This window comes from Salmo trutta, chromosome 6, assembly GCF_901001165.1.
Source record: "Salmo trutta chromosome 6, fSalTru1.1, whole genome shotgun sequence".
NCBI classification, from domain to species: domain Eukaryota; kingdom Metazoa; phylum Chordata; class Actinopteri; order Salmoniformes; family Salmonidae; genus Salmo; species Salmo trutta.
The window spans coordinates 55,087,826-55,100,771 of record NC_042962.1 but is presented as its reverse complement, the minus strand read 5'-3'; the positions used below and the strand labels follow the sequence as shown (position 1 = coordinate 55,100,771).

The window sequence follows — 12,946 nt, the reverse complement described above, 5'->3', positions numbered from 1 at the left end:
CGGTGTAACACTGGTTTCCTTCCCCCCTAGCTCCTTCTAAGGTCTAACACTGGTTCCCTTCCACCATAGCTCCTCCCTACACTGTATCACTGGTTTCCTTCCCTCCTAGCTTCTCCCTAAGGTGTAATACTGGTTCCCTTCCACCCTAAGCCCTCCTATGGTGTATGCAGACTGAAGGGATAGGGTAGTTGTAAGCAATAAGGTGTGGGCTACACCTAGCCTTCATATGGGTTTTGATTTCATTCTACCATAGAGTTAACACCTAGGTCTGCAAACACTGAAGTGGTATAGAATGGAGGCCAGCGGATGGGTGTAGTATTGGACTGGACAAGTATTGCCCAGCCTAAATGTTAATAAAACTCCCATTATCTCCATGACACTGTGACGAGCCAAAAGCCAGGTGAACTCAGTTGGGTTTGAAGTCAATTTCATCTTATATAAGCTCAAAAATTCAAATATCCTCACAGAAGATGATAGACTAGCTGCCCAATTTGAATTCGTGAATCGAATTGCAATTAATCTCCCTAGCTGTCAAACGTAGACTGAGTGAGTTCAAATGGAATTGACCCCGCCAAACCCCCCACCCCTGGAAGGCGCCAAGCGATCACACGCAGGAGTGTCATTCCACGGGGAAGGACTGTGAGAAAGGAGAGAGGGTAGGCACGCTTTGATGACATAGGCACAGCTGTGCTCACAACATGGGCCCCCTCCCACGTTCAGCAATGCCCTGCAGTGTTAGTATTACCCGTTAGCGCCTGACCACCTTCTCACATGACCTCGGATGGGAACTAGAATGCCATTAGAGAGAGACGAGAGAGAATGGGAGAGATAGAAGGAACTGAGGTAGCCTAGTAGCCGAAGAAAGCCAAGAGTCGAGACAGGTCGTGAGTAGGGGTGTGAACGTTTAAACGAAATTTGGCTCCTTAACGTAAAAAAAAATCCCTAAACGGAATAACAATAGGTTTTATTTCCCACAAAATTATAATCGCGGTGCAGCTGGCTCGCCTACTCTTTCTCTTCGCTAATGATGCGAGTGCGTGTTCTCTCTTCGGTCTGTTGCATGTAGAATATCCTAGCCTATTCATTGTGGATAGGCCCTGCTTTACAATAAATCGGAAAATACAGCATTTTATTGCGAGATACTGCTTTTGATTGCCGATAGGCCTAGTAGACGGTTCTGACTCCGTCTGCCTGGTGGCTGACCCGCCTATACAGTGCCCCTTCCATCTCTCTCCGGCCCTCGCTGGCTCGCTATGAAAGATGCGAGTGTTTGTTCTCAGAAGTACGGCAACTAATTAGTCTTGTTTTCTTTCTACTAAATGTCTCGGTATTTAACGAACTTTAAAAAGTACTTTATTTAGGAGTGATCTGTTCGCAGGCAGTAGGTAGGCAGGCAGCTCGATTTTATTTGATTGACAGTTCTGGTGGCCTAGTGATGGATGTTAGTCCCCATTCAGAAGCACAGATCCTTTACAAATACAATTCCCGTTAAGTGGCGCTTCGAAACCATCTCCAGAGAAGGTTTCGTGTCGGTATTTAAGAAGCTGTAGTGTACCCTTACATACAAACATGCCGAGGCGCCTTCAATGGTATATGACTGCGGTAGATTTAACGTCATTGCCCGGCCCTAGCGGTCATAATTGGGACCATTATAATGCATTTTGAAATTTGTATGATTTTTCCCCCTTATCGTTTTAACGGAAAACCGATTTAAAAACTGATGTTTAAATGGTAGTTTAACCCTTAAGCACAATTGTCAATTTTTTACACCCCTAGTGCACTAGTGGTTCTGGTGGGGGGGCTGTGACAACAATTTGACCCCCTTGTGCCCCCCCAAATGTGGAGTATGAAATAATTTTTACATAACAAATTTTTGCTATAGTTCTTTTTTTTACATCAATTTTTAGAAAGTGGCAACGCGGAACACTAATTTAACCCACACATTTTCTAGAGGGACGGCTTTAGGCGGAACACAACAGTATCGTACCACGTGCAAAACGATATGACAACAATGTCTAATTTAACAGGCCCCTCTAACAGTACAACTGTGCCGAGCTTGTCTAACAGTGTAGGTTCCGTCCCTCTCTTCGCCCCAACCTGGGCTCGAACCAGGGACCCTTGCACACATCAACAACTGACACCCACGAAGCATCGTTACCCATCGCGCCACAAAAGCCGCGGCCCTTGCAAGGGGAACAACCACTTCAGGTCTCAGAGCGAGTGACGTCACCGATTGAACCGCTATTAGCGCGCACCACCGCTAACTAACTAGCCGTTTCACATCGGTTACACTTGGCCTCCCCAGTTGAAATGGTCTAGAACCGCCACTGCCCTAGTGAGTAAGGGAACGTTGCCTTCCATTGAGGTAGGCTAAGAATGTGATTCATACTTACTCTTTTTGTGTTAGAGTCCGATTACAGTCCAATGATGGTGTTAAAAACGAGGCGGAGTTCATTTAACTCGTCCCCGGATGCCAAAACTGTGTACACTAATTGCGCCGAAAAGTGTCTGTTGAGGTAATACAGTGGAAGAAAACACACGGCCCTACATATTTGCTTGGTTTAATTTACTGGTTACTTTAAGAGAACAACCTTTTGAATATTAATAGAGGGCAATTAGGATTCATCCTGCTGTAACGGAGTACATCTGAAATTCACAGGCCGAAATACCTCCAGGACATTAAGCCAGTCTCAGAGCAGAGATTTCCACTTCTCTCCCAGACTCCAGTAGGGTAGGGGGCCTGAGGAGGAACTTGGGACCCCCAAACACTCATGTAGTCAGAGCTGAACTACCAATTAAATGCACCCAACCATCTTGTTTCTTTAACCTACACCATCCCTTTCAGAATCAGACTGTGTTATGTGAGAGGGGAAAGTATGTAGGTAGGAAAGGAGAGGAGTAACGAAGGAAAGAGGAAAGCAGGTGAAAGTACATAGGGATGTAAAGAGAGAGAGGAGGAAGGAAGGAAGAAATTAGGAGGAAATAAATAAACGGGGCACTTTTTGGGAAATGACCAGAGTCAGACACTGGAGGCCCAGGAGCGTTTAGACAAGCAGAGACCAAATTCAATATCACCTCCGAGTCCCCTGCTCTCAAAGCAGTCAACAAACCCATCTGGAAGAATAAATCAGCCAGGCCAAACTCCCCAGAGTCCACACTGTTAGGAGCTGACCACACACTTCCTGGGAGGACAAGAAACAAGGAGAGGAGAGAAAGTTAGGTGGAATGTAGAATTCTGAGAAGCGCCTCGGGAGGTGTGGGCAGACGGAGATTCTTGCCAGCCTGCCTAGAGTCAGTTACATCATCTCATCATCATGGCTGAGGTGGAGGCTGGAGGGAGGGAGAACAGATCGTAGACCTGTAGACGCGGGTGTAGGCTACGCTGTCTGAATGACACATGCACAGTACGGGGAAAGCTTAGCTTAGCCTTCGTATGTTCTATCAGTAACAAATGAACTGAGTGTTATGGTTGCTCAGAGAACCCATTAGAGGCTATAAAACACACACAAATGGTAGTTAGCCTAACGTGTAGCAAGTGTGTGTATTGTATGTAGAGCTACGAATGAATTAAGAAAAACTGCAAACAAATCATTTTAAGAAATGCTTACATTTTAATGAGCACAATGCGATCCAAAGCATTAAAACGTAGGCTAGGAGTTGATGTTTAATTAGCTGAGCCAACGCGAGTCAGATCACTCCACCAGTTCCCAGCCATTCTGACAATATTCCAATCCTTCCTGGCTCTAATGAGTACCCCAGAGCCAGAATGAAGAGCCGCGTGTGATTCCAGTTGCACTTGTCTGCATTACTATTCCCATGCAGAGAGAATCATTATGAGCAGAGACGGCTCAAATTACCCACGCCACGCCCATCCCCTTCAACTGGAGCTTAAATGCCCGGCCTGAGAACGTCACTGTGTTTACTGAAATTTAACACACACAATGGGCTAATAAGTAGGATTGCATAACCTGTTTGAGTGAGCTTTACTTCCCTCAGATAGATAAGGATGCAGTGGTGAGTAAGGCCTTGTGCCATCCTTTGTTAGAATAATGTCTGAATAGGCAATGGGCCTTAGTTCACTGCTCATGTATAGGGTCATGCCTTGACTACTGTGCTTTGTTGAATCTGTTTATTCTGATTGTGCATTTGTTTTTACCAAAATGATTCAAACTAAATTGGGAGATATAACATTTTTAAAAGGTTCACTTCCAAAAGCCACAGTAGGCTTCTACCTATGGTACTGCAGTAGACAACAGCTGAGCAATAGGTCTGAGTTACTCATAATGTCTACCAATACTCTCAAAAGGGTGTCCCTCCACATGTCCTTTTTACTTTCTTAAAAGGAGGAGAGGAGAAAGGAGAGGAGAGCCTGGCACTAGCTGGCTGTCAGCCAACTGTATGGATCTGGAGGAACTTGATTCCAACAGAGCCAGGGGGGAAGAGGGGGAAGGGTTCCATTATGGTCGATTCAGAATGTTCTAGATAGTGAGACTGAACAGCCCATTCAGCTAAGCGTACAGTAAGCTACACCTCAGAGAACAATTAACTTAGTGTAGTAGTCAACTAGCAGGTTGCAGATCATCCTCAGAGCTTAACCCTACTGGCAATCCTCCCCACCCGCCCAGTCATCTCCCACACAGTCACCCGCCCAGTCATCTCCCACACAGTCACCCGCCCAGTCATCTCCCACACAGTCACCCGCCCAGTCATCTCCCACACAGTCACCCGCCCAGTCATCTCCCACACAGTCACCCACCCCATCACCTCCCACACAATCACCCACCCCATCACCTCCCACACAGTGACCCGCCCAGTCATCTCCCACACAGTCACCCGCCCAGTCATCTCCCACACAGTCACCCGCCCCGTCACCTCCCACACAGTCACCCGCCCCATCACCTCCCACACAGTCACCCGCCCAGTCATCTCCCACACAGTCACCCGCCCAGTCATCTCCCACACAGTCACCCACCCCATCACCTCCCACACAATCACCCACCCCATCACCTCCCACACAGTGACCCGCCCAGTCATCTCCCACACAGTCACCCGCCCAGTCACCTCCCACACAGTCACCCGCCCAGTCACCTCCCACACAGTGACCCACCCAGTCACCTCCCACACAGTGACCCACCCAGTCACCTCACACACAGTGACCCACCCAGTCACCTCACACACAGTGACCCACCCAGTTACCTCCCACACAGTGACCCACCCAGTCACCTCCCACACAGTCACCCACCCAGTCACCTCCCACACAGTCACCCACCCAGTCACCTCCCACACAGTCACCCACCCAGTCACCTCCCACACAGTGACCCACCCAGTCACCTCCCACACAGTGACCCACCCAGTCACCTCCCACACAGTGACCCACCCAGTCACCTCCCACACAGTGACCCACCCAGTCACCTCCCACACAGTGACCCACCCAGTCACCTCCCACACAGTAACCCACCCAGTCATCTCCCTTGACTCCTACACAAGCAGGATCAGAGAGAGGGGAGTGCAGGCAGGGACTACAATAGAAGTGTCTGTGGTGGTGGGGGATAATTGGTCTGACGTACATGTTTACAGGGGAAAATATCAAGGGTCAACTGGTGAGTAAAGACAAAAGATGAGCATATCTAAATGGGAGCACTCATTCTCATTCTTCAGAATGGATCCCTTTTCCTGGCAGATGCTTTAGACATGCTGTACTGGGGGTTTTCCATACATTAAATGTTGTGAGATACTGAACAAGATCTGGAAGCAAGTGCTATGTTTAAGCAATAAGGCCCGAGGAGGTGTGGTATATGGCCAATATACCACGTCTAAGGGCTGTCCTTATGCACGACGCAACGCAGAGGTATATTAGCCATACATCACAAACCCCCGAGGTGACTTATTGCTATTATAAACTGGTTACCAACGTAATTAGAGCAGTAAAACTAAATGTTTTGTCATACGGTCTGATATACCACGGCTTTCAGCCAAATCAGCATTCAGGGCTCGAACCACCCAGTTTCTTAAACGAGATAAGGTAGAAATAACAGAGATTAAAACACTCCTCCAGCTCAGGAACTGAGCCGAAACAAAGGCTCAGTCATCCCAAAGGCCTTCAGCTAACCCCAAACCTCCACACTGTCTGCCAACCTTAGACAGATTATAACAGAGGTGTTTGACTGTGTAGGTGTACTAGCCCGAGACAATTCCCTCATCAGCTAACACAAACACCTGCATATGTCGCTGGTTGACATGTCTATTTACACTATACCAGCCGCTGTTGGTAGCATGTCACACCTACTTTGGTAAGTGTCACCACACCATTTCAATCATTCACAGATCTACAGTGTCAGTCAAATGTCTCTCTCTCGTCAAACAAAATGTCTTGTTATAGCTCACAAACCTCAGAGGGCTACAGGCCACGTGTGAAGTGAGCATTCCATTGACAGTTATTTTTAAGGCAACAGATCTCGTAAACACACATCTAGACTATATTAGTTACTATATTAGCCACGCATGGAAGCATAGGCAACATTAGAAGCGAAACAGAAAAATTACTGGCTGTAAAATCGCATCCTACTAACTAGAGGTCGACCGATTATGATTTTTCAACACCGATACCGATTATTGGAGGACCCAAAAAAAGCTGATACCAATTAATTGGCCGATTTTTTTATTTATTTATTTGTAATAATGACAATTACAACAATACTGAATGAACACTTATTTTAACTTAATATAACACATAAATACTATCAATTTAGCCTCAAATCAATAATGAAACATGTTCAATTTGGTTTAAATAATGCAAAAACAAAGTGTTGGAGAAGAAAGTAAAAGTGCAATATGTGCCATGTAAGAAAGCTAACGTTTAAGTTCCTTGCTCAGAACATGAGAACATATGAAAGCTGGTGGTTCCTTTTAACACGAGTCTTCAATATTCCCAGGTAAGAAGTTTTAGGTTGTAGTTATTATAGGAATTATAGGACTATTTCTCTCCATACGATTTGTATTTCATATACCTTTGACTATTGGATGTTCTTATAGGCACTTTAGTATTGCCACTGTAACAGTATAGCTTCCATCCCTCTCCTCGCTCCTACCTGGGCTCGAACCAGGAACACATCGACAACAGCCACCCTTGAAGCAGCATTACCCATGTAGAGCAAGGGGAACAACTACTCCCAAGTCTCAGAGCGAGTGAGGTTTGAAACGCTATTAGCGCGCACCCGGCTAACTAGCTAGCCATTTCACATCGGTTACACCAGCCTAATCTCGGTGGTTGATAGGCTTGAAGTCATAAACAGCGCAATGCTTGAAGATTTGCGAAGAGCTGCTGGCAAACGCACGAAGGTGCTGTTTGAATGAATGCTTACGAGCCTGCTGCTGCCTACCACCGCCCAGTCAGACTGCTCTATCAAATCATAGACTTAATTCTAACATAATAACGCACAGAAATACGAGCCTTAGGTCATTAATATGGTCGAATCCGGAAACTATCATTTCAAAAACGAAACGTTTATTATTTCAGTGAAATACGGAACTGTTCCGTATTTTATCTAATGGGTGGCATCCCTAAGTCTAAATATTCCTGTTACATTGCACAACCTTCAATGTTATGTCATAATTATGTACAATTCTGGCAAATTAATTACGGCCTTTGTTAGGAATAAATGGACTTCACACAGTTCGCAATGAGCCAGGCAGCCCAAAATGCTGTATATACCCTGACTGCTTGCATGGAACGCAAGAGAAGTGACACAAATTCATGTTAGCAGGCAATATAAACTAAATATGCAGGTTTAAAAATATATACTTGTGTATTGATTTTAAAGAAAGGCATTGATGTTTATGGTGCAACGACAGTGCTTTTTTCGCAAATGCGCTTGTTAAATCATCACCCGTTTGTCGAAGTAGGCTGTGATTCGATGAGAAATTAACAGGCACCGCATCGATTATATGCAACGCAGGACACGTTAGATAAACTAGTAATATCATCAACCATATGTAGTTAACTGGTGATTATGTTAAGATTGATAGTTTTTTATAAGATATGTTTAATGCTAGCTAGCAACTTACCTTGGCTTCTTGCTGCCCTCGCGTAACAGGTAGTCAGCCTGCCATGCAGGCTCCTCGTGTAGTGCAATGTAAGGCAGGTGGTTAGAGTGTTGGACTAGTAACCGGAAGGTTGCAAAAACGAATCCCCCCTGAACAAGGCAGTTAACCCCCGTTCCTAGGCCGTCATTGAAAATAAGAATGTGTTCTTAATCTGACTTGCCTAGTTAAATAAAGGTGTAAAAAAAATAATAGGCAAATCAGTGGCCAAAAATACCGATTACCGATTGTTATGAAAACTTGAAATCGGCCATTCCGATTAATCGGTCGACCTCTACTACTAAGCACAGCCGCTGCTTGGCGACAGACATTTGTTGCCGTGTCAACGCCACTTTAGACATCCCTGACAATACAGACACTTGAGCCACGCTAACAGCACGTCTTCAGTTAATTGAACACTCCCCATGAACTACCAAGGGAAGGAAAACATCTGAACCAATGTGAACCAAAGGGAGCAAGGGATAGCAGGAGAGGAGTTCTTCTAAGCCTCTGTTCGTTGGTTCCCTAGCTCTTCTTGACAGTGAGTGTGGTTTACAAAAATTGGAGGTCAGCCCTGGAGTCCGCTGGCATTAGTTATATATCCAGCCTCAGGGCAATCCTATTTCGAACCATCCACTCTCTCCAATGATCTTCCTCAGCATCCCCTCCCTTCATCCTGGGCTGAGGAAAATGATCCCCAGCTTTCTGCAGGAGAGGCTGGCAGAGTTCTCTACCTAAAAGACACTGGCTGGTACTCAGTGCTTTTGTCTGACAATCGCTTCACTGTCAGAAACTAGGCTGCGTCGCTGGTGGAGAGGATTGATTTGGAATCGTGCTTTTTGTTCGGCTTTCTTTCACAAAGCTGGGATATAAATCAAGTTTATTGGAAAAGATCTGCTTCACTAAACAGAACCTGGTGATGCACAGTGAAATAAATAAGGTAGTGTAGCTGTTTTGGTGAAAGACGCCCTTGTGTCCTGACAACTATGAGTGAGAAAGGAAAGATGAAAGGAGGAACAAATGACTTTGGGAAGAGGAAGGTAGGAGGCCATGAAGCCCTTTCTGATCATGGTGATAACATAGTCATGGTGTAGGCTCCTCTGACTAGAGGCCCTCTCTGCGTTACTGCACCAAGGTAGGCCCTGGGCAGCTACTTATTTAACAGCTGTCCTGAGACTAGTATTGTCACACACCACATGACGTCTAACACCAGGACTGGGTAAAGTAGACCAGATCCTTGATCCGTCACTGAGTGAGGAGTAAACCGAAGTACTGAGCTCCCCAAACAAAGACTAGAGCCTGAGGGGCTGAAGAGCAATCAGCATGTGTCTCAGCCTGGACCCTAATGGACCCACGGGTCTCGATTGAGCGTAGAGGGGGAGGGGAGCTAGGCCAGCTCCAAGACTACAGCAGCCTGCCTGGTCTTCATATGAAGGGGTGTGATCATCAGCCACAACAATAGAAATCCGGGGTAAAGGGGGTATTGGTTGGTGTGGGTGGTAGTTTCAATACATTTAAATCTGGATTTCCAGACTAATCTGTGAAAATGACATTGTTGTAAGCTATGAGGGCAAACAAGGCCTGCACCAAATAGAAGAGGTTCTCTTCAATCAACAACCACCTTCTCCTGCACGAATGCGTGTTAGGATTTATGTGCTTTATAAATCAATGTTTATCGACAAATCCGGGCTAAATAGATCAGGGATAAACATGATCATTAACTGTGTGTGCAATGGTTAAAAGTCCATCAACAATAGGATTGGCCACCTCTGGTTGGTGGGGACCAATAGACTGGTCTGCAATTGACAGGGCAGGGACAATGACTAGCAGTGCGTGGTGATACCAGAACACCGGTGCAGCCATAGAACACAGCAGTATGTGACTCTATTCTGGTGAAGAAGTTCCATCCTCTCCAGGAGCCTACGCTCCTTCTCTTAAAGTAGGATCAAGAAGTAGTGTGTGACGTCATCGTAACGACAATCTGCAGCTTGTCCCAAATGGCCCATGATACTAAATGATTGACTATAATTACCCTGCGTCTGAGTCTGAGAGGAGTGTAGTGGTGTTGGCAGTAGTACTTGTGGAGATCGTTATAGACCGAGTTGTAGTAGACAAGCACGTTTACATTTCAACCCAAAACTATGAATGGCCCAGCTTTTAAACGTATAGCGCCTCTGTTCCAAACCACAAATGAGTCACTATGCCTATGTCTAGTAAAATATTATGATGTTATGTCATATACACCAGATGGGCGCCATGAAATGTGTTGTTTTACAGGGTCAGCCATAGTAGTACAACACCCCTGGAGCAAATTAGGGTTAAGTGCCTTGCTCAAGGGCACATTGTCAGATTTCCCACCTTGTCGGCTCGGGGATTCGAAGGAAGCAGTGACCTTTCCGTTACTGGCCCAACGCTCTAACCGCTAGGCTACCTGTCACCCAGTACCTCATCAAAATAATGTCTAAGCTGAATGGATGCACAAAACATGAATGAAAATGATCTAGATTGGGAAATGTTTTGAATATGTGTAAGCCAATGAACTTCCGTTTTGAAACCATTATTCTCTCTTGCCATGTTAAATTAAGATATCCTGCCCAGCTAAAACAATGCACTCGGCTCTTGAACTAAACAGGTGCTTCACCATACATTATTGGGCCTCACGCAATCAAACTAACAAGTCAGTAGGCCTAACTGGTTTCCCATATATTGAACAGTTTATGCAATCGCGTTATATGCTTATTGAACTAGTTACTGTGTAAGTGATTTTACATAGGCCTGACAATAGATGGGTAGTGTGAGGTTTTGTATGACCAACTCACCTACAAGTAGGCCAAGTAAAACAGCTGTCATGATGGTGGTGTCAATTCATATTTGTAAGGCAATTGCTTCCATACAGAAAAAAAAAAATCAGGCAGGCAGACACGCAATGCAATGCACTCAATGCAAACAAGAGGTTTCATTTATTATCATTGTTCAGTTCATAAACATATGCTGACACTTACTTCCCAATCACCTCGCACAGCTCGTAGACATCCTCGAAAAGCACGTCGTCGTCCGCCATGGTCCAAAGCAAACGGGGATGCTACCCCCGTGAAATTCGCCCCACACGGTATTATTTGTAGAGAAGCCAATGGCCTCAAGTGTACAGCTCTGACTGATCCTCGTTGGAGAAGGGGAACTGCCACGGAATACCCCAGCAAGCTCTCAGAATTCCAATGGTCGAATAATTCTAGTTTCCTAAATTAATTTCCCAAATGGAAAGCCGATGGAGAAGGTAATGTTAGCCGGGTAGCTAGAGCGGCAAGCTACATGCGCTGGGTTTAGCTCGATCGTTTTTGACACTCCTCGGCCCCACCTTCTCCTTCTCTCCCGGCTGGTTAATCCCACGACCAGAGCCGAGGACGCGGGATTTATCAACCGTTTGCACAAAACACACCGCTTTGCATGCCCCGAGATTGTGTTGTCGGTTAATGCCTACCAGATGCCTCTTCTTGGTCGATGCATCCGATGATGCCTCTGCCCGAGTAGGCAGCTTGCTCCCCCGCAAGCTAGCTGGCTAACTATAAAATGGTTGGCTATCTCCTAGCAATCTGGATTTATTTTGCCGTTTGAAATAGCCTGCTAGCGCCGTTATTGCGCTGAGCACACCCAATGTATCACATATGTCTTGGAATATTACCGCACATGCAAAACAAGGTTGCAGCTACCTGATCTTAAATCAAAGACCTTCATGCTTATCTCGTAAAATGTGCATCCATGTATATTTCGTTGGTATGTTGAAAATAAAATGATATTATTTCGTATTCCAGTCTCCTTCGAGCACCGTTACTCCAATTTTTACGCTGTCGGATGCTGCTCCTCCGGCTTCCAGAAATGGAAGACTCCTCCCTCTCTAGGTTATGAAACTGGTGTGTGGAGAGCCATAATGGCTTCGTAGGCGCGCTCAGACTCTTTGCTAATTCCAATGCCACTTGAGCCAACATGACGTTCAGGGCGCCACCCTCCAAGTCCCCCAAGGCGCAGTTTCCTAATCGGTTTCACACTCCCCATTCCACCAATCCACGGTCGCATTCAATGCACCGCGCGCACCCGTTGACACCATCAAAAGCCCATCACCTTACGTCAGCTTTTCCACAATCCTTTCACTGCCCTCTTAATAATGTTTATCGTGTATTATGTATTAATTATTACTTTCCATCTGATACAGATTTGTCCGGACCAGTATTGCACGTCTATAAATAAGGGTATCAAAAAAGGACCAGCATCCATAGCAGCATTGGAAACGCAGGAGTTGACTATTGGAAATATATGAACATTTTTGAATATTAGCAAATGCCCTATTTCTATAAGCCCTTGTTGCCATGCATTAAAAAAGCAAGTACAACCAGATTCCTGCAAGTGATGGCTTCACATTGGCTGGACATTATTTTGCTCTGCCTCAACATAAATGGTCCTATGCATTCTACACCCGGCAGGAGATGAGATTTGAAGTGATGTCTGTTGTTCAGGTGTGCATTGAGAGATACTTTCTAATAATAAGTGATAAGAGACCTGACAGAAATTAGACCTGTTAGGCATATGTAACCGATGTGAAACGGCTAGTTAGTTAGCGGTGGTGCGCGCTAATAGCGTTTCAATCGGTGACGTCACTCGCTCTGAGACCTGAAGTGGTTGTTCCAAGGGCCGCGGCTTTTGTGGCGCGATGGGTAACGATGCTTCGTGGGTGTCAGTTGTTGATGTGTGCAAGGGTCCCTGGTTCGAGCGAAGAGAGGGACGGAACCTACACAGTTACACATAGTAATGTCACAGCCACATCCTGGATCTGTCACATTCTCCTCTCTGCTAAATGTACCTAGCAGCCTAGTGT

The 12,946-nt window shown here is 45.7% G+C and overlaps 1 protein-coding gene across 15 annotated transcripts in view; it reads right to left on the bottom strand.

The window, feature by feature from the left end:
• Positions 1–12,126, bottom strand: part of LOC115196343 (peripheral plasma membrane protein CASK) — a 42,527-nt gene extending 30,401 nt beyond the window's left edge. For 4 of the 15 annotated variants that reach the window (XM_029757091.1, XM_029757094.1, XM_029757098.1 and 1 more), the window contains exon 1: positions 11,082–12,124. In XM_029757091.1, coding sequence (XP_029612951.1) covers positions 11,082–11,140 — 59 coding nt within the window. In that variant the 5' untranslated portion in view covers positions 11,141–12,124. Of the gene's footprint in view, positions 1–11,081 lie in introns of all 15 variants that reach the window. The other 11 variants (XM_029757090.1, XM_029757097.1, XM_029757099.1 and 8 more) reach the window with 4 other exon arrangements.
• Positions 12,127–12,946: the final 820 nt, after the last annotated feature.